The sequence below is a fragment of the Hevea brasiliensis genome, chromosome 7 (assembly GCF_030052815.1).
Source record: "Hevea brasiliensis isolate MT/VB/25A 57/8 chromosome 7, ASM3005281v1, whole genome shotgun sequence".
Classification (NCBI taxonomy): Eukaryota; Viridiplantae; Streptophyta; class Magnoliopsida; order Malpighiales; family Euphorbiaceae; genus Hevea; species Hevea brasiliensis.
The window spans coordinates 19,474,154-19,500,103 of NC_079499.1; the positions used below are offsets into that span (position 1 = coordinate 19,474,154).

The following is a 25,950-nucleotide window of genomic DNA, read 5'->3' on the forward strand; positions in this document are numbered from 1 at the left end:
CTCACTGAATAATTCTATTTAATTATCTTGGAAACATTTCCAATAATTAATAAGGAATTTAATCATAATTAAATACCCATAATTTAACAAAACAATTAAATTAAATTATTATGCTAACCAATGCCATACATAATTTAGAAATAATTTTCTAATATTATATATATGAATTAAATAATTTAATTCAATATCTAATCTAATTAGATAAATAAAATTTAAAATAATTTTAGATGCCCCGTAATATGCCATTTAATTTTAAAAAATGCATTTTTAAAATTTAATATTGAATTAAACAATTTAATTCAATAAATTTCCTTATTCAAATGCTCTAAATTAATTTTGAAAATTAATTTCTAAAATTAATATTAATTTAGACAATTTTAATTTATGTTTCAATTGAATAAAAAATTAAAATTACAATTTTATTTATTTGAAAATAAAATTAAATTTAATATTTAACAAAAACAAATTATGTATTTTTTTTCAATTTTATTAAATGGAAGACCAAGGGCATTTTCGGAATAAGGAATTTATAGTGGCAAAATTGCAATTTTTAAATAAAGTAGGGGCAGCAATATCAAGCAAATTGCCTCAATAAGTTTTGAGAATTTGCCAACCACCATACCAATTTGTAGTAAATCACTCGCCATCTAATTGTTTGGTTTCTGGTACTATTCACACAGACCAATTATTAGTAAGACTCTCTTAAAGAAAATGTAATTTTAAGTGCTAGCTCAAGTGAAAATAAAAGCTCTCTTATGGGAAAGAGAAGACAAAGCTCCCTTTATATATGAACAAAAGTTTATAATTAATAATTTAACTCGTTAAATTGATTAACTATAAATTGACCCTTATAGAAATTAAAAATCACATAATTAATTCTTGCAATTCTTGAAACTTCAAATTAAGTCCACGCTTAATTATTTTACTTTATTTTAATCAAGTCTAACTTGATAACTCATTTTTAATTCCTCACTTATAATATAAATGTGGGTGATCTATTTTTTTTTTTTTTTGAACTGCAACAAAATTGCATTACAAGGCCTTTTGGGCATCCTGATACAAGATAGCATACAAATTATCTGGCATAGCAGTCAACCAATTGCTAGAAACATTCCCAGTATAAAAAAGTTTTCCTAGACAATCTGCAGCTTTATTGGCAGACCTTCTGACCAAAGAGAAAAGGACATGTGGAATCTTACAAACCAAAAATTTTATAGCCATAATAATAGCATGAATTTTCCACATTGAAGCCCGTTGCTCTGAGGACAGTGTAGAGTAAAGGATGGAGGAATCCGTTTCAAGAACCATCTTAGGCACACCCATAGTGATGGCCATTTGAATCGCCTCTTGCATGGCTAAAACTTCTTCAACCAGAGGGGATGAAGCCTCAACAAATTTAACTAATCCATCAATCAGCTGGCCATAATGATTTCTAACCACAACAGTTACAACCGCCTTAGAATCTTGATGTTTCCACACACATCAGAGTTGAATTTTAGATAACCCACCAAGGGAGGGAACCAGTCATTACTAACAAGGTTTTGACCATAATCTGGCCTTTGATTAGGGGGTTTATTTTCCTCTAACATCTGTACTTCAGTAATGCTGTTATTGATTTATTGAGCGATAAAATAAGGATTAGGATTAGAATTATTAAAGGTTACCTTATTCCTTTCCTTCCAGATAATCCAACAAGCTGTGACACCCCTTACCCGTCTACAGTATATCCGAGTAAGTTATGTCACACGGTGTACCGGAACACTCTATTTTTTCTCAATTAATTTTTATCATAGTTTTGAATATAACTTGTGGAATATAATTTATTTAAGTCATTTATTGAAATCATAATTTATTTGAGGTTCCGAAAGTTTTATAGAAATTCCGGCAGAGTACCGGCTAAAAATGGAGAAAACAGTTCTTCGGAACCTGTGAAAAACACTTCCAATAACTATATTCAATCATTCTCAAACTCCAATATCATCAAAATCTCAATATTTTTCAACAACATTTCTCAATCATTCATTTCTCATGGTACTCATATATAAGCAATAAATAAATACTCAAATTTTTCCATTCATAACCACAATTTTCATTATTTACATGAACATCAAAATACATTACATAAGTTTCATTTACACAAAGGAAGATAAAAGTTAATTACAAAATACCAAAATGAAACCTAGTGTCCTACGAATGCACTGTAGATGGTGAGGTGACACGGACACTATGCAGAGTTGCAGGAGGTCTCACCCAGTCTGTGGTCTACTGGGCTCTCGGTCAGTATCTCCAAAACCTACGCGTGGCAAAAGCAACGCACTAAGCAATAATGCTTAGTGGTGCAAATAATAAAATAGAAAGAAATAACAGAAATAAATATGCATTGAATGTATTGATGTCTTACTTGTTTTGTACTTGTTATATTCATTATTTCGTTAAATTTATCCACTTTCATTCGTTTGGTTGCCCAAGTAACCTATACTGGACGACTGGACTGGATAAACGGGTAAACTGGCACTGGGTATCTAGTACCTCGGGCCATCATACCATCGGTCACATATGCATCTCCCGGTGTGCAACAGAACAGCTAATAAGCTGTAATGACAATAGGCACAAGGCCAAATATCAACACAATGTAAGAATGGCCAAAAGCCATGAAATCACAAAATGGCATAATGCCATGTGCAGTACTGCTAACTGAACCCTATTGGCATGCCAAACTATCCAAACCAATCTTGTTAGGTATACTAGGGCATTTGATACTTTTGAATTTTGTAATTTTTGAATTTCAAGCTTTGGTGTTACTATTCACTTCATTAGTCAACAAAAATGTTGACTTTTGCATAGAAAATAGGTACATTGGTTTTAACACTCCCAACATACCACATTTTGCATTCAAAACTTATTGGCATTAATCACCAATACCATTTCTAAGCTTAAAACTAAAGGAGCAGAATTTTCAGTTTTTATACCCTAAATTTACTGTTCCATTAGTTACTGTTGCAGTAAGAATTTGAGAAAATGATAAACATAAAAGTTGTTCCTTATTTTGTCTAGTTGAATTTCTTTTTTTGAATCACTCCATTTGGAGTTTTGTAGCTCAAGTTATGGTCCAAAAACCACAACTGGCCGGATTGAAAATTTTCAGAGCTGACCATATCTACAGTGCAGTGAATAGTGACTGCAACTGCCTTGTTGGATAGGTTCTTGTCATAATTTGGGGTAGGTTTCTTCATGAAAGTTGTTGGTCTATATCTTAACTTGTTGCTGTAAAAATTTCAGGTCAATTGGGCCATTCTACAATGAGTTATGGCTAAATGAACAATCACTGTTCATTTGGTCATTCTGCAGAATCTGGTTGCAGGACATCCGGATTGGGGCAAGTTTTTTGACCACTTGCTTTGGTCTTTTGGGCATAGTTTCTTCACCAAAATTGTGCCATTATGTGTCTAGTTTCATTTCCAATTGGCCAAACACCAATTAAACCTACACATCCCAAGTTATGGCTGTCCAAACAGGCTGGAATCACAGCCACACCTGCTACTCTCACTAGGCAGCATACCAATTCAGTTTGTCATGCTATACTTCACTCCAATTTATGGTCAACTTACCTCAAATGGTCACTAATTGACCATTAGAATGTTCATTCACCATTACATAAGCAAAGTCCAAGTTTCTCTCCAAAACCCTAATTCCCATTTCAATTTCACACAAGTTACCTTAGTTAAACTAACTAATTCATTATCCATATATATATATAAACTTTAAACATCATCTCTAGTCCACTCTAAGTCCATCAAAACAATCAATCTTATCCTTTCCTTAGGGCTGCCGAATTCCATGGTGTACATACACATAAATTTTATTCATTTAATTTACAAATTCTTTCTCATTTTAAGTCTCTAACATGGAATAAGAGAGATATATGTATAAATAGGCACTAACCTTAGTAGGGCAGAATTTTCCCAAGCTTGAACTTCACTTTCTTTCTTTTTCTAGGCTGCCAAACACTCTAGCAAGGTTGGGTGACCAATTTTAGTGAAGGGACCTAAGGGTTTTGGGGTAAGATTAGAGAGATATTCAAGCTAGAAGGAAGAAGAGAAATGGAGGACTTTCATGGCTATGTGGTGCGGCTGGTTTGATGGGAGAAGATGGCTGATAGCTTTTAGTTATTTCTTTCATTTTTATCTTCTTTTAAGTGGTGTTTAATAGCTTGTTGAAACTTGATTGGTTGGGAATATGTAAATGACATCATGTGATGTCATTATCCCTAATTTCCTTCATTTTTCTTTTCTTTTCTTTCCTACCAAATTTCAATTTAATTTTTAGCAATATTTATTCATATTTTAGATCATAATAATTATTTACTTAACTTGACAAGTCGGCCAAAAATCGCCTCTGAAGGCGAAATGACCAAAATGCCCTTCGTTTGGCTTAACGGGTCAAAATTGTTTGTACCGATTGAAAAATTTTTCTAAATATTTTCTTGGCATTCTAATGCCATAGGAACCTCAATGACCCTTCTCTGGAGTCCCAAAAATTATTTTATAATTTTTCCCCCGGGTCTAGGGCTCCTAGTTGCGAGAACCGCAACTTCTCACTAGGTTACCCATCGCTAGGGCACCGGCTCATTTAACTTGGTTGTATTTTATTTCTAAAATTTTTTACTAAATTTTTCTTATTAATATTTGAGTTAATTTTGGTTCCTCACTTTAGTTTAAATATTTTTCCGGACGTTCTAGCTGTCCGGACCGACACTGGTCACCGGAACAGTAGAATGTACGGAGTTGCTACAGGGAGGGTGTTACACAAGCAGTGGCTATTGTGTTGATACTTTCCTATTCCCCTTGGAAATGTTGGACAATAGACATCCACCATTATGCAAAGAAAGAGAAGCCTATCCGGTTTGGTTTGTAATTGCAGGAACTCGCAAACCAGGCTGCTTTTGCATGAGAACACCAAAACAACATATGCTCAACAGTTTCAGCTTCAGACTTACACACTGGGCAAGAAGGATCAACAGGAATACCCCTCATTGCCAAGTTGCTTTTCACTGGCAATGCATTAAGAATGGTCTTCTAGATGAAAACTTTTATTTTTGGCTGAATGGATAAACTCCATGTCTTCTTCCATACAAGATCAGAAATTGAGAGTGATTGAGAGGGTATTTGAGGATTATTAACTCTTTGCTTTTCAACCAAGAATCGATATCCTGATTTAACAGAATAATTACCCGAATAGTCAAAATGCCATACATAAGTATCACCAGATCCCATGGGAGCAACTGGAATAAGCTTAATAGCCTGAGCTACTTCCTCCTCAAATAAATTGTCAATTAAATCCATCTTCCATTTAAGAGAAGTGTGATCAATGAGGTCAGCAACCTTATTAATATTTATCGAACAATGAGCTGGACGATTCACTCTAAACTTTGGAATATGAGGAATCCATAGATCAAACCAAGCAAGAGTATCACTCCCATCTCCTATATTATGCCTGAACCCTTCTTTAAGAACATCTTTACCAGCTAATAAGCTTTGCCAAACCCAGGATTTATTCTTTTTAGAGGCTGAAGCATTCCAAAAAGATGAATTTGGAAAATAAAGCCCTTTTATCGCTCTAGCCCATAAGCTATTTGGGTGATTAATCAATCACCAACTCTACTAAGCTAAACACGCTAAGTTAAACAATTCAAAATCTTTAAAGCCCATTCCCCCTTTAGACTTCAGCTTTGAAGCAGAGTTCCAGCTAATCCAGTGCATCTTCCTCTCCTGGTCCAATTTTCCCCACCAGAAATTAGCTACCAAACTATTGAGCTAAGAACAGGAATTCTTGGGCAGCTTCAAGATAGACATTGTGTTCATAGGAATGGCCCATAACACTGTTTTAATAAGAGTTTCATGGCTTGCTTGGGATAGAAGCTTTCGCTTTCAAGACTGAGTTTTTGCCTTAATTTTTTCCTTTAAGAAATTTAGAGCTTGGGTTTTGGATCGACCCCAAAAGGAAGGAAGACCCAAATATTTGTCTTCTAGCTTCATTTCATGCATGTTAAACATAGAAAGGATCTCATGTTTCAATTAGACAGGAGTTCTCTTACTGAAGAATATGCTTGACTTATGAACGTTAACTTGTTGTCCTGAAGCAGCAGAGTACTTAGAAATTATATCCATAGTAGCCATAGCTTCTGCTCTGATAGCTCTACCAAATAAAAGAGTGTCATTTGCAAAGAGAGAGTTAGTGAGAGCAGGTGTTCTTCTAGCTAGCTGAATCCCTTTTAGAAAACCATCTTGATGAGCTTTGGATATAAGACAAGATAGAGCCTGAGAAATGAAGAGGAACAAATAGGGGGACAATGGGTCACCCTGTCTAAGGCCCCTTGAAGAAAAAAATGGCTGAGATGGCCCCCCATTAATAAGAATAGAGTAACTCACTGTGGAAACACATTGCATAATTAGATTAACCCAAGCCGAATCAAAACCAAATTAAAGTAACACTCTTTCCAGAAAAGACCATTCAACTTGGTCATACGCCTTATGCATATCTAACTTCACAGCCATGAAGTGCTTTTTTTATTTTACAACTTTCAAATAATGAAACACTTCATGGGCAATAACAATATTATCTTGAATGGATCTATGAGGAATGAAAGCAGTTTGATTAACGAAAATGAGAGCATCCATCATAGGTTTCAGTCTATTAACAATGATTTTTGAGATAATGTTGTATGTGAAATTGCATAGGCTTATAGGCTTATATTGATTGATAGAAGAAGGGCTTTTACATTTGGGAATAAGAACAATATTTGTTCTATTGAACTCTTTTAGCATGAACCCATAAGCAAAAAAACTCCAAACTGCAATACATATATCATTTCCCACTACATCCCAACTCCTTTGGTAAAACAACCCCAAGAACCCATCAGGACCAGGAGATTTTAGCCCTCCTAAATCAAAAACTGCTCTTTCGATTTCTTCATCTAGAATAGGAGCAAGAAGCTATTGGTTCATTGCAGGAGAGACAATGAAAGGTATCAAGTTCAAAACTTCTTCCTGATTGCTTGTATGATTGCTCTTATAAATGACTTTAAAAAAATTTAGAATTTCTAATCAGATCTCTTATTCAGTTTCAATCCAAGTACCATTAGCCTTCTGGAGCTTCACTATAGAATTTTGATGTCGCCTTTGAATTGTAGAAACATGGAAGAACCTTGTATTTCTGTTCCCTTCTGTCAACCATTGAATGCGAGATCTCTACTTCCAATAAGATTCTTCTCTATTCCACAGATCTTTCAAGCGATTTAAGATGAATTGCTCATTTTGGCAATTCTCCTTAATCTGAGGATTCTCATAAATTTCTTCTAATTTAATTTTGAGCTACTGGATCTCACGATGATTTCCTTGAAATTGATCCCTGTTCCAATGAAAAAGGGATGCACAACATAATTTCAGTTTCTGAGCCATCGAGAACATCGGGGAGCCTCTCACAGGATTACTCCAAGCTGTAGAAATAACAATTGGGCACTGACTACTCAGAAACCATTTGGATTCAAATCTGAACAAGAATCGCTTTTGGCCTCTTATACCATTAAGGCAAAGCATTAGCAGACGATAATCAGATCCAACCAGCACTTTGTGTAACAGACAAGCATTTGGAAAAGCCATTCTCCAATCCACAGAGACTAACACTCGATCTAACCTTTCAAGAATAGCTGAATCTCCAAACTGTCTATTAAACCAAGTATGGTGAGGGCCTTTATATTCTAAGTCCATAAGAGTAGCACTATTAACAAAATCATTAAGATCCTGTATCTGAGAACTTCTAACTTCATTTCCACCCTTTTTTTCTTCAGAAGACATAACTGAGTTAAAAATCACCCAAACACATCCATGGGTCATTGATCAGAAGCTTCAATGAATTAATTTCAGCCCAAAACTCATTTCTGCCCTCACGGGACGGATTAGCATATACAAACGCGGCATGCCACGTACAAGAGTTGTTTTCAAAAGTCACAACAGAATCAATGAAATGAGAAGACATTGATAGAATAGAAATCGTAACCTCATTAGTCCACCACAGAGAAAGTCCACCTGACTGTCCCACTGGATCAACATACACTCCAAACTCAAAACCCATTCTTCTCCTTAGTGTATCCATGTAATTCTGATTATTTTTGGATTCCATCAGAAACACTATGGAGAGGCGATGTTTTGCAATGAGCTCCCGCAGAGCTCGAACTGTCCGGGGTTGCCCAATCCCCTGACAGTTCCATGATAAGACCATCATAGCGCTTCTGGTGGCTTTTAGCCAGCCACCGAGGCCTCAGAAGATTGAGATAACAAATTTGATTCCAAAGCTTCATCTGTAGTTATATTTTCTTGACTTGGTTTATTTTCTACATTCTCCTGATCCTGAGATGTATCAACACTCCTGTTAGCAACTATAGCCCTTGCTCTCCTTTTCCATTTCTTGCCAACTCCAGTATTCCTTGTCAGAATGTTACTTAGTGAGGATTTACCCAAAGGCTGAGCATCACCCTCTTTAAAGGCTTACAGGGTAGATATTTAGCCAGGGAGAGAGGTTGGGTGGGCTGTATCTGGAAGTTTAAAATTTAGAATAGATGCTATTTGGGTTGGGGATGGGCCCACTGTAATACTCTCTGGTTTAAAAAGGCTATAAGCTAGATGGACTAAACAGTCCAAAGGTTTAGGGTCCACTATATTCGGATCAAACACTTTGGGCTTTTTAATTTGCAAATGGGTTAGAGATGTTTGAAACTCTCTCTTTCGGGTGAGCCTTTTGCAATCAACAAATGGACTAGAGTGAGAAGGCCCAGAAGATTTCATTAAGCCTAGAACACTTTTGGAGGAGGATGTATGAAATAGGGTCCCACTAGCTTATTAGGGTTAAAGAGATTCAACAAGAAGGGAAGCCGTCAATTTTGAGATGTTTGAGGTACAAAGAGAAGGTTCATTAATAAGAGTATCAGAACCACAGGATTTCCAGAATCTAGATATTTAATGTGGGTAGGTGGTTTTGGAGTAGAAGACCAAATTGCCTCTGTGGGTGAATGAGGTTTACGCGCTACCTCTAATGGTGGAGATATTAATGGGGAGGTTAAGATAGGGACCAGTGTTAAAGAAGATGGTTGTTCATCTTAGGGAAGCATTTTATATGTTGGATTGGGGATACTTCTGGGAAAAAAGGCAGCAAGATTGGGACCCTTAGCAAGCAACCACATGCCAAATTTGGGTTTTAGATCCATACCTGGTTGATCTCGCTCTTTCTTCAGTCGAACCTCACAACTTCGCATCATATGGCCTATCACTCCACAAAAGAAGCAGAAAAATGGCAATCACTCATATTTAAACATCACCCAAGTTTTCATACCTCGTTCATTTGTAGCATAAAATCCTATTAAAAGAGGCTTTTTAACATTTATCTAGACTTTGATCCTCAAGGAGGAGACCCAATCTTCATTATCGTTGCTTGAATCATCCCATTCAATTAACCCTTCAAACAGTTGCCCAATACAGTTTATACTAGCTTGATTCCAGAAATTTGGTAGCAAACCATGTATTTGGATCCAAAATCCATTTGTAGTGAAATTCACTGCTTGAATTGCAATGTCAGGAGCCCACTTTTTCAAAATCAACAAGTGAGTGTCTATGTTCCAGGGGCCCTCATTATATATTTTATCTCGATCTTCCACATCTTCAAAACAGAAAATGAAAATCCCATTTAGTCCTCTTTTGACCTGAAACTCTACATTTGTTTTTCACGCTTTGCTCAAAGTGGCTTTAATAACCCATGGAGAATATCTGCGATTTGCGATGATTTGAGCTACAAGCTTATTGTCAGTTAGGTTAATGCCAGAAGATTCAATGGACACTAACTTTACAGTTGGTTCCTCACAACTAAGTTCTTCTGTCATACTAATAATCTCTGCAATACCAATTTCTACGAATATCATAGTAATGAAGAGGATATAAAAGCTGTTGGAAAGCACAAAGAGCAAGGAGAGAAAGATTGGGAATATTAGGTGAAAAGGACTAACTGAAACAAGGGGAAAGATTAACTCACTCGGCGTGAGATCGAGAACCTCCACTAAAAGGAGAGAAAAAGCTTCTTGTGTGTGATCCATTAGATTTCTAATATGTTGACAACAAATATAATTAAATAAAATTAATACTTAATTTTATTATTAATTCATAATTGATTAATTATATTTGTAGATTATTATTAACATCTAGCAATGTGCAATGACCACCCAAATATTAAAACTTATCAAAGTGGTTTGACTAACTTTTCTGTGATCGATCTATCAGTGTAATTGATATCCCTTCATCATTTCGATTTATACACTGAAGCATGAAATGTGTCTACTATGTATAAATCATTTATAAATCATTTATGTTCTTCCAATGTGATTAATTAATTAAATAAGATTCTCAATCTTATTTTATTTTGTGCAAGGATTTAACAATCTACACTAACCAAGAACAGATGAAATATTTTCCCTAATTACCTAATGTAATGAATTTTATCTTGATAATTAAATATTTTCATATAGTTCATACTATATCCAAGAGCTACCACATTTGTTATCCTTATATAAAATGACATATGAGTAGTATCAAAACACAGTGATTCCAATATAAGATAATTTAGTATCTCAAGTTTAAGGATCACTTACACGACTGTCACGCGAGTCTTTTCATGTGCACAAGTAAACTTCCATATGGAATCCTCATGAGAGTTAGTTCAGTGAACTTGTTATCACAAGCACATACACGTTTGTTCTAGGTATCCTATATACATCAGCTTAATGAGAAATGATGCTTTCTTTCATAAAGGAAAAAATGTAATGTGTACTGGTTTCAACAGTTATATTAATGTCCAGTTTCGATATAACATTAATGAGAAACATTTTTCGAACAATGCTACAATACAGTCGGAGTCTCATAATTATGACCATATTATAATTTTTACTGTTATGTATATAAGTCTCATGGACTTTATTTTTATTAGTTAATATTCATTAAAATTAACATTAAATTAAAGATAAAGCAGCCTTTATTAATTATATATATATATAAGTGATCACACCTGCAACTAATACATTGACTACAGTGCAGATGCACTAAGCATATACTTGGTGGTCTCACTCAATGAAATGCGTCCCAAGCCTAGTAAAGCCAGAGCTCATCTCATATAGCTCCTGGTTCAAGCCATCTACAAGCCAGTCATTACAAGCCACTAGCTTCTCTATCACAGTAGATAATTTGGTTAAGACTCTTGGTGTGATTTGCTCGGACTAACTTGACTCTAGCTGCCTGCTGCCGGCTGCAGTTGCCAATGAGCTCGACGATGGCTAACATTTAGAAGTCATTTTGCTCCATCAAATGTGAAGCATGGGAGAGAGCTTTTGAGTTTTAAGACTTTGAGATGGTTAGCAATGTCCGAATTCTGAGTGTGGAAGTATGGGAATCATGAAATGGGCTTTTGATACGTACATATCTGATCTATCAGTGGAAACTAAAACTCTACAAGATGATGAGATTTGAATTTGATATCATATTATGGAAGAAATGGTGGATATAGAGGTGTGGCTAAGGGGCGAAGAAACAACTTTCAAGCAATTTGATTGCAAAGGGTCCCAGGCAAGGATGACAATATGACGAGGATTATAACTGTTTGGACAATAACGATTCAAGAACCAAGTGGCGTATCTCGTCCGAACAAACCAAAAAATAAACCAATGACTGCTAAACCACATGATTTGGTAGTACTCGACAAATATAAAGACTTTCCAAAAAAAGAGTTGCTTGATGAGTTGATGCAACCTTTCAGCACATTTTCAGCTTCTGAAGCCTAAATACTTTTCGCAGAGATAGGAGAACATCCTTCAGCCTAGTTTGGCGCTCCAGGCTAGGACTTCGCACAGAAAAATGAGGCATTAAACAGCACTTATCTACAAAGCCTTGTTTCTTGGCTTTCTTTTCATAAGTTGTTTTACAGATAGAATGTCTGTCAGTTCTTCAGTCTATCAGTTCTTTAGGGCCTTAACCCTTTGTTTCAAGGATATGGTTTTGACAAAATGAACATCCTCTATATAGAAGCTCATCAGTACACTAAAACATAATTATGACAAGATGTATATCCAGTAGCTTTGTAAATGTTGAACAGTTCTTTCCTCCATGAATAAAAAAAAAATTATATAATTGAAAATAAAAAATGCAATGAATAAACCCTTTTCCGCAAAAATATGGAGGACATTGTTCAAAGCCTCCATAGTTGTCTATACATTATGGTCAGTGGAAGATAGTAACTTGGCTTCCTCAGTTGAGGTCTCATTCACTGAGAGCTGAATATTTGACTTGGAACTCATTTTGTTCCACTCATTTTCAACACGGAAGAAAACCCATTGAAAACGGCGGACCATCTCCAAGGCAGTGATTGTAAACACAGTGAGGTAATTATGACGGAGATGGGCAGACAGCTTGTACGTCCAAGTGCAACGCAGAATCAAATTGCTTACTATGACCCAAAAATATACCTGCAACTCCAAGTATATATAATTAATCCAGAGAAATGACAGAAATTAGGAAGGTTAAATTGATCATTAGGTTAGCCCACAACTATTTACACTTCAAAAATTAATGTTTATGCTAAAAGAAAATGGACAATCACGCAAAAACATCATTGGATCAAACAGAATTTGCTTGATTGCCCTGGCTTCATAGATGCATGGATTTAGGAGTCAAACCAACCATGCAAAAAGATTCTGTTCTAACTGGACAGGTTGGCTGTAATCCTAGAAACATAATTGTAAATCAAAGACTGCTGCCTAATAGGTGCAATAGTGAATATAAATCCTTACCCATTTCCGTCCATATAGCAGGTAAGAGAAGAGACTTGGTTTGTTAAATTTGAAAATTCGTGTTAAGCAGCTGGCAAAAGAAAAAGAGATTAATTAATAAATGTTGTTGAAGATGTAAGTGTTCAGAGCCTATAGGATTCAGTTCAAGAGTGTCAACATTGACGTGATTAGCAGCTTGCTTAATGCTTCAGTGGAACCAAACAAGGCAATGGCCCTTCTCTGGTTCAGAGATGAAGGGGAGTAACTAAGTGACAATTGTCACACTATAAATGTGAAACAGTACGAAAGCAACAACATACCTCAAGTCCCAATCCCGAGTCACATCCCAATAAAATGAGTACAATGAGTTCAAAACACTTGATAGAAGCCAGAAAGGCCGATAAAAATTTGTCCATCTATCAGGGAAGACATGATATTTAAGCGCTGAAAGAAAAATCACTGGCACTGCAGTTGAATATTTTAAAGCTGAAACGATAAGAAAATGAAGTTATTGAAAGTTTTAAGGCAACAAAAACCATCTGTGTGCAAAACCCAAAATAAAAAACAAGAAAAGGTTGTATCAGAATTCAGATAGTGACAGAATGAGAATCCATGGGAGGAGGTGGAGCAATGGTCATTATCAGAAACTTAACAAGTCATTCTCAGTGTAAAGTTAGCAATGGAACATTACAGGCCATTTCAGTCAGTGACTCAGTGCACCAAAGCTAAGTGATGAATAGCAATGGATCATGATATTATTTTTGGATAGAGGAAAATACATTTGAAAATAGGTAAAGGAAAAGAAAAAGAAGTTTAAAAATACATAAATGAAAGAAGAAGAAAAAAAAGGGAAGAGAGGGAGGGGGGGTGGTTAGGAAAGAATTTCATAACATATGTACCATTAAAGAGAGTTGTTTTCTCCCTAGTATCCTTGTATTGCCGAAGGCATTGGAACAATCGAAAAATGTAAGGTGAAACAAGGACTAAAGGAATTGCAACGGAGTGGCTGCCACAAACAGAATCAGCTTCAAACCATGCAATGGTGGCAACCTGCATGTATTCAGACAAAAATCTTCCGATAAGACAGAAGCATAGATCACCATTTGTAGCAAACTACATTCATACAAGTAGGAAGTTTAGTTTAATAGCCATTGTTTAAGAGGACAGAAATCAATACAGGTATGATATAACAAAATTAGCAGTCAAAGCCTTAAAGGACTAATGATTGGGATGCCATGCAACCACAGGTAAAGCATTTGCGTATCTTTAAGACAAAGATCATCCCTTTGTCTCTATGATTTCACATCAAGAATTCTTTGCAAATGAAAAGATGCCTAAGAGGCTTCTCACTTCCCAAATAATATAAATCCTCCCACATTTATATTTTACAAACACTGGTTCAAGAATATGCAAGAAATGCACTTTGAATGGCTTAACTTTGCACAACAACAGAATACTAACCTGTCGATGGACCATTCGACATGCTGAACGTTCCAAATCTGAAAATACCTGCACAGAATTGAAATTTATGAGAACATCATGCAAGTATAGTAGCAATTTAATATCTGAAAAATATCAGAACCAGTCCTGATTTCTCCCCTTGAATGCAATATTAGTAACTGTTAGATTACAATTAATAGTAAAGCTTATTTTATAATCTCTCCAATAAACCTTTGAAGTAATACAAGTAATGAAAGGTTAACTGTGATACAGCCAGAGATGAGGTGTTTGTAAAGCATATACTTGACTCAATGCAGAAAAAGGAATGAAACAATTTGTGTTCATCACAGATATCAGATCGAAACCTTATTTGAATGGTATCAGCCAGTTCAAAGGTTGATTTTCCAGCATTAAGGAGCTATGAATATAGAAGAGTTTTCAAACCTATAAAAATGGTTCAAAAACTAGAATCATTACCCAGTTGAAAATGCAGTGAAAAAAAACTTCCGTTTTGGACATCAGAAGGCAACAGCTAGAATTGTCTATATGTTTATAGAAGGAACCAAGTATTTTAATTTTTTATAGAAGGAACCAAGAATTTTAATTTTGAGTTACAGAAGAGTTAATGTTACTGTCACACAAGGTTTATATATTCAAAAAGGATAGGAGAATGATACACAATTGTATTTACAATTTCACATGCATGAGTATGCATTAACAAACAAAATGGTCACAGTTAGATAATAGGATGCATACCTTTGACATGGAGGTCAAAATATCAGCCAAAAAAAAGTCAGAAAATGTAATTGCCTGTAACAATGATATAAAAGTTAAATTAAATACATTACATAAAGCTCATAAAGATGACAAAATTATAAAAATAAAAAAGAAATTAAAAAAAAAGCTCATATTGGTATACTGGTGCACACGATAGCCCCTCTGCCTCATAGGGAAGTAATGGGAAAGAATAGCTTGCCGATTTGCAGCATAGACTACTGACCTTGTGGCTCAATAGTAAATTTTCTAAAGACCATTACAGGACACAAACATAATTAAGTGACATTCCTACCAAACTGTCACCCTCGTTTTTCAGGGCAACTTGGTTTGCAGCATTCTTGGCAGTGATTTGTTGCATATGTTTGTATGCATTATACATATATTGTTAAAATTATGTTTTCAAAAAAATTACCAATAGAAGCATCCATAGTAGTCAAAACCATCTAGAATCTATAAACAAGGAAGAGCCAAGGACAAATTTCTAAGCAATTTGATAGATGAAACATGAATTATATACTGCTTATTCACTTAGCTTTTCAGGTCTTGACTACTTATTCAACAACTAAGAAAGTTGACAAAGTGAATCGATTAACCACAACAGGAAAAAAAAAACAAACTTGCCTGTAGTGGAAAAACTATCCGCCAGAGAGTCCTTAACAAGTAGTAGCGGGATGACAAATAAAAAATATCGAAGGGGAATATCAAAAACATCAGAACAGCAAAGTATAAGAGGACCTGCAATAGAGAGAATGTTAACTGAATGAATTTCCAACATTATAATAGTGGTAGAAAGGGATGGAATGTACTTTTGTCCACAAGATAAATGATCATATAAAGTTATATAATCATGAAAGTTGGAATCCAACATCATACATTTCATGAAAAATTAACCCATATACATTATTTATATTTTTCCTATCCAAAGTTTAACCCATTTTCATAATCTCTCTGATTCTACTTAAGTTTATAATCATATCAGCTTCAAAATTAAGAACTCAAATATTATAGCACAGTTTAACATTATTAAAGTCCAAATATCTAATCTCAAAAAATCAAGATATATACTCAAAAAGGGGGAAAAAGATTATCTTTCACATTACAATATGGCAAAGTGAAGCACATAATAAGAAACTTATGGAAGATAATACTGAAATAAGAATTGTCTCAAATTATACTTCTCAAATCATGCACATATAATAATTCATCTCTTTCTCTATCATAAACTACCTAAGGCTGCATTTGGTACAAAGGACGTTACAAGATGGATAAATCCTCATTGTTTTGAGTTTGTTGTGCACTACGACAAGACAAGAAGATGATTTTGTCTTTGTCCCAACCGTAATTTCTTGTCCTTCCAAAAAGCGATGGACAAGCTTGTCCTAGCTTTACAAGAATACCTTTACATATTTAAATGAAGTTTAACTAGCATTTAAAAAAATATTGCAAATAACATATTAAAATAAAAATAAAATATAATAAAAAAATAAAATATTTTAAAATCTAAATAATACTAAATTAATATTTTTGCAGAAGGGTATAAAATTTTAAAAAATAATGAATAATTCTGAAAATATATATTTATATAAAGTAATTACTTATTATTTTCGCTATTTTCTTCGATAAATATTTTATACAAGAGAAAAATAGATAAGATAAAGGGTATAGTAGTCATTTTAACATTTTAGTTTGAACTCTGTCTTGCCTATTTTACACTAAACATTACACTGGACAACAATTTTCTTTGTCCCATCTTGTCCAAATTCAGCCAATGGATACAGCTTCTCCAAACCTTAACTTGTTTCTGAAACTCCCAATTCAACAAGTTAGTATTTTCAATGTTTTTGCAACTTTAAAGGGGCAATAGCAATATAGATTAAAATAGCATCATTGTATCATGAAACCAACCCTGAACTAAATAATTGATGAAAAAATTCTAATTTTTATTTTACTGGATAGCAAATAGCATAATTAAAATCCTAAACTTATGCAGGAAAAAAGCCAAAATAAAATCCTTAAAGCATTAAGAAGCTGTTGAACAGAACATTAGAACTTATCAGCAATTAAATAAGAGCATCTATTACACTGGTTGTGATGCAGCCAATGATAATTCTCCATGAGAATAAAGGTAGAGATATGCAGTCATGCTAGTTGGGACGATGATAGTCATCCATGTGGCAACCTGAAGATAATAAATTAGACAGTTACCCTCTGCAAGTATACAATAATAACAATGAATAAAAAGGTTCAACCGTAAAAGTAGACCGCAACAAAGAAAAGAGAATCATTCTACAACAAAAACAAAAATAGCTAATCTCTAGAAGTGGACATTCTGCTACATTATATCTTGTTAACAAATGTTCAAAACATTCACAATTTTACTAGGGTTTTTTTTTTTTTTTTTTTAAATCCATAGAGTTCAATATTATACATACTTCATCTAAACATTAAACCCTTTCCAGCAAGTCATTGAAAAATGCAGATTCATGTGCTAGAAACAATTATGATGCTTAACAATTACCATGCTCTTCCTATACAAGTGCCTTTCCCACCCAGTTGCCATAACAAGCATCACTAAAATTTTGATTAAAAGAATGTAAAGATTTCCATACTCATCCTTATTTTGGAGAACTTCCATTTCAATTTTCAAAAATGTATATTGTTACAAAAAAGTTTCCAACAAACCCATCATAAACAGAATATAAAATGGAACTCATTACGACATCACTCTGAAAACACGTGTAATGAACATTTGACAAGTTTAAATTGGATCTCCTTCATTTCAACTGATGCACATGAACCAATGATGAAATTACTTCATACAAGTTAGAACAAAATGAGGTAATAATACAGGATTTTCTAGGGATTATAGGACTACCTATTTTAGGAAGAAATATAGGAAATACAGTTTTCTTTCATTTATGTGATTCCTAGTTAGAATTTGCTTAATCGTCCCTTGTTTAGGATTCCAAATCCTAATACTAGTGGGATTAATAATGAACAAAGGTATTTATTAATCCTAAATACTAACAGAATTATTAATCCCACAAGTATTAGGATTTGGAATCCTAAATAAGAAAATATTAATGAATTTGCTTTGTAAAAATGGTCATCGGTATTTATAGTAGAATTACTAACCCCACTAGCATTGGGAAATCCTAGACAAGAAAATACCAAGAAAATTCTAATTAGGAATCTCAAACGAGCATAACTTCCTGAATAAAATAAAACAATACTTCCTACATTTATTCCTAAAATAGGTATTCCTAAAATCCCTAGAAAATTCTTCATCGGGCAATCAAGTAAAAAAAAAATACTCCAAAAAGTATCCAACAGGACTACATGCAGTGCAACCTCTATAGCATATTACCTAACCAACAGAAAAGGTTTAAAAACAGCCAGGGAGGATAGCATAACAGTAGTGTAACATTGGACAACAAGGGTGCACCATAGAGAACAAGTAAACTGTTTTATTGTAGTAGTTCTAATATACAAACCTTCCATACTTCTCTGTGGGTAAGATGATTTTGGTCAAGATCAAAAATTTTTGCATAACTAACTGTAGATTGAGCGAAAACCCATAAATTAACTCCCCAAAGCCAAACCATCATAGTCTGCAGTATGAAAACCAGAAGAAAACATTCTCACTACACAATGAAAATGAATACAACAATCAGATTAAAATGGTCTCATCCAGTCAGCCCAATAAAAACCAATACTAACCACAAGAAGAAGAGGATTGTAATATAAAAATGCTTCGTATAGAAAGAGGTCCCGCAAATCCACACTCATTCTCATGACAGAATCCCATCCAGTCTGAAATTTTCACAATCACACATTAAGGAGATACAAAGCAAGCAACACAATGAAATTACAATACAATGTCCTTCAAACATTGCCAATGCTGCCATCAAATCTAAAATATCCAATGCACAAGTAATCATAACCACACACAACAAATGTGTAAATATCTGCTTACCTTGCAGCAAATGAAACCCCATAGAAAGAATAATAGTACCTGGAAATTAAACTCCTTTAGTATGAGTAAATATGGATAACAAAGAAAAAGGTTAATGATAGCTGTAAAATTCAATCATAACCACACTACAGTGATTAATTCGTTCATTAGTAGAACCAATCTGTATTAAGAGAAGAAAATGGGAATAATGGAGTCACACCTAAAAAATGTCCTTGTCCTTAGTCAGATAAACCAGGTATTGGTATAAATTTAACAAATAAATCATTAAGCAAACTGAAAAAATAATATTAAGGAAGGAACATAGATATAAGTACTTCATTAACAACAAAACCTTGAATCTCCATAACAATATTGGAGATGGCATTATTGCAGCAGTGCTTAGAGGCGTAATCGTACTCTTCAAATCATTGGACTCCGTTGAATGCAAGAAACCTTCCTCTGCACCATTTACTTGCTCACCAGCTGACAAATAGTCCACAACGTTAGCTCCATAAGTAAACATCAACCAACACAAATATTAACAAATAAATAAATAAATGAAAGCAGACAATTGACACTTTATACATCTAAAAATAGCTTATAATCTTGTTCTACCAAGATCAAGGACAACAGGTCGGCTACCAGACTTCCTCAAATGCGGACTATTGCTCGGCGCTATCACTTGACCTCCAAACATAGATGTAATGGCAGATAGTATTCGTATGCTGCTGCAACGTAGCCTACAGTACGAACCTGCCACCAATTATGATTACAGACCACGATCACAACCCAAAAAAATTTCCTCTAACCCACATTATCATAGCAGCAATTAAGAGAAATTTTGTAAAACTACCCTACTTACATAATTAAAGGGGGAAAAAACAGATTCCAGAAAATTTGGAGATCTATTGCTCAAAATAACCAAAATTACAAATGCAGACAGGAAACAAATCAAATTAAGCGAAACCGATTAGAAGCGTCACGCTCAAATCATGTGATAGAGGAAAGTGGAACCAAATTGAACAAAGAAAATGAGATCAGAGAGAGAGAGAGAGACTTACAAAGAGATCTATTATTGGCTTTAAAATGGGTACTTAGATTGATTGATTCAACGTATGTTTATACACATTCGAACCTTTTTGAGAGTTCCCTGGATCTCTCTCACCCACATGATATGGTGAGATCTCTCTGTTGCACAATAAAAAATATTAGGAGTAATTTTGAGAGAGAGGGAAGCGAGGTGCTAGCCTGGGAAGATGCAAATGCCCATTTTCGGAAGGACCCGTATATAAAATTAATGGGAAGATTTTAATTTAGTACCTGAGTTTAACCACTATTAACACTTGATCCTATATTTTAAAAATTAAATTATTTAATCTTTTAATTGCACTTTCAACAAAATTGAGATCCTCGTTGTAATTTAGAAGCAAAATTTCATTATTTAAAAGTGAAAAGACTAAAATACCTTTTATTTACTTAGAATTAATAATTGAATAAATAAACTCAAAATCTTTATCTTATTTTCTATTCTAATTTTACAAAAATAAAATAGGGAAAATCAACTTACAATTCTTAAATTAGAAATTCGCATGGATTTTTTGCCAAAGCATATGGCCTTTGAGAGCCCAAAATTTAATCAAAGCTTGGCCTTCAGTTTAAGGCTTTCTTTTACTTTCAAGATCATCAATAATTTCATACTTGCTCATGGTAGTGCATCTAACCAACTTTTCAGCACTTCACAACACATTTAATGTTTTTTTATTTGCCATTATAACTTTATTTGGAGTCGATTGTATCTCCATAGCAAATAAAGAATCTGTTATTGAAATACTTTGTTACTTCTTGAGTTATTTTCTTTCTCCAAAATAAGTTTGGCATTTTGTAAGAAATCAAGAGTCAAAGCATCAACATTTTCAAGCTTTCATTTTTGTGTTTGGCTCCTATTCAAAACTCCATCAGATCCTTATTGTCAATACCTAGGTTCGGTACTTGAGTGTGGAGTTTAAGAGGGTTCAGTCTTTGGAAACATATGTGACTGAGGATTAATTAAAGTGCTAGGTTGTTTCAGGTATGTAATTGAATTCATGCTAGGGCCAAGACATGGGTCCCAATAATGGAAGAAGTTACAATGATGTTTGGTTGCAATCTATGTAGCACATACATAGAAACGCCTTATAAGTAATCGTCAGAGCCTAACTCTTAGATCATAAAATCATGCTTTAAAGAATTAACAACATAAGATATGTGCATAAGATTACTACTAGTAATGAGTATATCAACAACATCAACCAAACAAAAGACATGAGTGTTGCCACTATTGTATATGAACAGTGAATTATCCGCATTCAATGGTTGAAAATGGAGCTTGGTCATGGCCTCTTTTAACTTGTGATGTTTGTGACATACCTTACCCGTCTACAGTGTAACCGAGTAAGAAATGCCACACAGTCTGCTGGAGCACTGGATCTTATCTTAAATCAATTTACAGCTCTTAATTTGTTAATTAAAAAGCTTTTCAGTGAAACTCATAACATTTATATTATTTTATTGAAATATTGATTAATTTAGAATTTTTGAAAAATTTTACAGAAAATTCGGCAGAGTGCCGGCAAAAAATTGAGAAAACAATTTCTTCGGAACCTGTTAAAAACACTTCCAATATAATCATATCATCAATTTCAGTCAACCACCAACACACTTCCACAATTTCTCAATAATCTCAATATTTCAAAACTCAATTTATTTCTCATAATACTCAAGCTCAATTCAATAAGAAATATTCAGATTTTATTTATTAATAAAATTTACTATAATTACATCATCATATAATTACATGAGTTTCAAATGTATAGAACAAAAACTAATATTTATTATAAAATACAAAATACAAAATCCAAAAGATGCCTAAGAGTCCTACCAAGGATGCACTATAATGGAGGTGACTCTGGACTCTATGTAGATCTGACTCTCACCCAGTCTAGGGTTTGCTGGGTTCTCGCTCCGCTTCTCCAGTACCTACGCGTTGCAAACAGCGATGCGCTAAGCAATACTACTTGGTGGTACCAATATAAAATAAAAATAAGCTAAAATAAAATAAATATATAGAATGTATGCTGATATTTTATATAGACTAAGTTTTTGATAATTATTAGTGATATTATTAATTTGATACTTTTTATATTAATTATTTGATTATAATTTATTAAAACTTAATTTAGTTGTCCAAGTAACCTATACAAATTGACCAGACTAGATAAACGGGTAAACTTGCACTGTGTCACACCCTACCCTCAGTAAGATGTAATATGATCCCGTAGTACATCTAATGATTTACCATACTTCACCTACCGGTAACCCATTAAATATATTACAAGGGATTTTAAAACCATTTTCTTTCATTTTGGAAGTGGTGAGCATTTTGGTAGGAATTAAAAACATTTAATTGAAGTTTGAAAACTAGTTAAGATTTTTGTCTCATTTTATTTTTTCGCAAATTTTATAAAAATTTTGGCAGAGTGCCGTCTGTATTTTGAGAAAACAGTTCTTCAAAAACCTGTAAAAACACTTCCAATAATTCTTTTCGCAACTCCCAACCCAAATCAACTCAAATCAACACAATTCAATTTAATTTCACAACGCAACAAAAAATTTGTCATCTCAAAATACTTCACATTTCATTCACATTGCATAAAGTACTTAATTTACAAATACATATCTTAATTTACAAAAAGAAAATCTAAAATAATATTATTACAATTTATTGTACAACTACTCAACTTTACATTAATACAGATGACATTAAACTATTTACATCAAAATAAATTACAAGAGTATAACTAAATACCCATACAAAAGCCTCCGTGTAGTACCAAAAATCAGTAGCTCACTCTACTGCTCTTTCCTTGTCTCTATCTGCGACAGCAAAGAAAGCTATCGCTGAGTATAAAAATACTTAGTGGTGCACAATAAATATAAAATGCAAAATATAAAACATTTGTCATTAATTCATGGTTCAAATATTTCACAATCACATTTCACAATTTTTTTTTTTTTTCAAATCACATTTATAACCAATCACAATTTAAACATTTCACAAATTTCAAAACTTAATATAACACAAATTTGATCAAACAATTTAATAATCATAGTGTTGCCAATCAATAACACAACTTAGGCCATGACACAAAATTTCAAACATGCCGTATTGTACACCACGACAAGACAAACTCACCCCACTAATAGAAATCAATGAGGGAGGTGGTTAGCTAGCTAATGAGTACTCTTCCAAACTCACCCCTCAGACTGGAAAGCCAGAGAGGGAGGAAAGTGATCAAATATCAAACTCACCCCACAAGTGGATGAGGAACATATTAATATTGCCATGCCAAGTGTGAATTAAAAACAATTTAAATCAAGTTATTCAAATATTTTATGCAAAACACAATTGATTTCCAAAGTCAAATTTCCATTCCCAAAGTGGCAACACAATAGTTCTCAAAACCCATAATTAACACAATAATTTCACAATGCATAACTAAATAAATTTTCTATAAGAAAACGATAAATTAAGCTTTATTGTGTACAAACCTGACGTGAGTCGCCTCTAGGCCTTCACTCAGTCTCTTATACCTTCCTGATCTTTTTCAGCTGAAACACAAAATTTATAGTGTCTCAGTAACTTTGCCTCACAATAATTCCAATAACTAATCCATATATGTTCAATTCTAGCTCCAATATGCTTAAACTTACATTCTTGAAAATTTTCATTTCGGAGTTACTATTCACGATACTATTCAAGTCAAAATATTGACTTTCTTATGCTTAATAGGTATGGGAAATCCAATTATACCCACATACCACATTTTGGTTACCTAACTTATTGGTTTTGGTCATTTTCTCAAAACTTAAGTTTTTTTGGTAAACTTTCAAATTTTCAGTTTTGGTATCCTATTTTGCATTGTTCCATTGGTCATGTTGCTGTTAGAATTTGGCCAAGTTTTCTTCATAGAAATTGTTTCTTATTGTCTTAACTTTATTTTTCTTTTTGAATCACTCCATTTGGAGTTTTTTAGCTCAAGTTATAGCTATTTGAATCATGGCTGCCAGATTGGCCTAACCTAGATTTTCTGGGCACTAAAACTGGTTCTGGCAGTTTTAGGTCACCAACTTTGGGTGGCCAAATGACTTGGTTAAGGGCATAATTTGGGTTTGTGTTCTTGATGAAAGTTGTAAGTCTATATCTCAGCTTTCTACTGGTAAAATTTCAGGTCATTTGGACCTGCCTAGCCTAAGATATGGCCAAATGAATAAACACTATTTATTTGGTCATTTTTGTATAGGGCAGAACACTCAATTCTGGATTTGGCCAATTTGTTCACTATGCTATGATCACTTTTTGGTCATGATTCCTAAATGAAAAATGTGTCATTTTGTGTCTAGTTTCATTCCCAATCAGCCTCACACCAATTGGGTTCGTAAATTTTCAATTTTGGTCCCTAAAAAGGACCTTGGTCCTGTTGCCTGCATAATGGCCCTAAGCAATCCGAATTTAAACATAATTCTAAGACTTCCAACATACCACAATTGGTTATATATGGCCATTTTTCAGCTCAAACAAGGTCAAACACACCATTTGACCAATTCTCCAATTTTTGTCTTCCAAAACCCTAGGTTCAAACCCTAATTCACTTAATTTGTTACATTTAATTGATTCCAAGCATACCAACACCATTTCTCAACTCATTCAAGCTTACATACACTTTTAATTCAATAAAAACACATCATACTCTCATAAATCTATGGCTGGCCGAAATTCTTCCCTTTCCAACCATACAATTTTTTTTTTCAATTTTCTCAATTTAATTACTTCATTTCTAATGCTAACTAAACATAATTAAGCTAAATTTCAAGATATCTAAAGTAATTTAGCTTAAACATTAATTTACCTCAATTGATGAATTTCAATCTTCTATTTCCTTCAATTTCTCTCAATTTCTTATGCTCAACCTTCCATTCATAGGTGATTTAGAGGTTTTCTAAGGATTGAATCATGAAAATTTGTGGAAAATTCAAGGTTTAATGAGCTTGAAATATGCATCCATGGAAGAAAAGGAAGAGAGAATGAGAGAGAAGGAGTAGCGGCCACAATGAAGGAAGAAGAAGCAAAATTTTTTTTTGCTTTCTTTTAAATTTTAGCTAAATTAATACATAATTATCCCATAATTTTTAAATTCTTAATTATTAAGTTTATTGCATCATGCATGATGTCATGCATGATGTAATAAACCTTTTTCACTTTTTCAACTTTTTCTTTTTCCTATTTTTTTTTTTCATTTATTTTTCTTTAGTTCTTTAATTTAATTCTTGATCCCAAAATTTTCTTTTCTCCGATTTTATTTGATAGTCAGGTCAGGAGTTAGCTCAATGGGTCAATTGACCACATTGCCCCTCGCCAGTTCGACCCGGTTTGCAAATAATTTAATATTTCTTCCAGATCCCTGACCTAATTATTTGACCGGCTTTACAATTTTTTTCGTGATTTTCTCTTTTCCACTGTGTTCACAATAGTCCTAAGGACCGCGGCGTCACATTTTACGATTCGAAATTTGAGTTTAAATCGACCTCGCAGTCCTTCCCGAGAAGGTCACCCATCGATGTGACTCTCGGCTCATTTAACTTCTCGTGTTCTGTTTTTCTTCTTTACACTTAACTATTTGGCAATTACTAATTATTTGTATTCAAGGCTTCTCTAGGTGTCTTAAACATAGTTCTAATCCTCTTAATTGTCCGGACCGACACCGGTCTCCGGAATAGTGTAATTTACCAGGCTATGCAAATAGGGGTGTTACAATTCTCTCCCCCTTAAAATAAATTTCGTCCTCGAAATTGTGTTCATTATCTGTCCTCAAATAGTCATACGTGT

The 25,950-nt window shown here is 33.8% G+C and overlaps 1 protein-coding gene across 8 annotated transcripts; it reads right to left on the bottom strand.

The window, feature by feature from the left end:
* Positions 1–12,122: 12,122 nt before the first annotated feature.
* LOC110632600 (uncharacterized) lies at positions 12,123–20,310 on the bottom strand. Of its 8 annotated transcripts, none has more exons than XM_021780874.2 (14): positions 20,090–20,310; positions 19,671–19,781; positions 19,381–19,511; positions 19,050–19,088; positions 18,794–18,886; positions 18,568–18,684; positions 17,157–17,252; positions 15,695–15,808; positions 15,053–15,106; positions 14,318–14,365; positions 13,756–13,906; positions 13,177–13,342; positions 12,878–12,947; positions 12,123–12,553 (listed from the first exon to the last, which is right to left on the bottom strand). In XM_021780874.2, the coding sequence occupies exons 2-14, from the start codon at positions 19,723–19,725 to the stop codon at positions 12,296–12,298; spliced, it is 1,392 nt and encodes a 463-aa protein (XP_021636566.2). In that variant the 5' UTR covers positions 19,726–19,781; positions 20,090–20,310; the 3' UTR covers positions 12,123–12,295. The 8 variants fall into 8 exon arrangements, with proteins under 8 accessions (XP_021636566.2, XP_021636565.2, XP_058006030.1 ...); XM_021780873.2 differs by having other exon boundaries at positions 19,644–19,781; XM_058150047.1 differs by lacking the exon at positions 20,090–20,310 and adding an exon at positions 19,891–20,030.
* Between the last annotated feature and the right edge of the window lie 5,640 nt (positions 20,311–25,950).

Bases quoted from the DNA above. Each gene is read 5' to 3' on its own strand.
- LOC110632600 (XM_021780873.2), bottom strand. From the start codon at position 19,725: ATGTTTGGAGGTCAAGTGATAGCGCCGAGCAATAGTCCGCATTTGAGG. The intron at 18,887-19,049 runs GTAAGCAGATAT...TGAAAATTTCAG, and splicing joins GGGGTTTCATTTGCTGCAAG to ACTGGATGGGATTCTGTCAT. The intron at 13,343-13,755 runs GTACATATGTTA...TTATCGTTTCAG, and splicing joins GAAAACAACTCTCTTTAATG to CTTTAAAATATTCAACTGCA.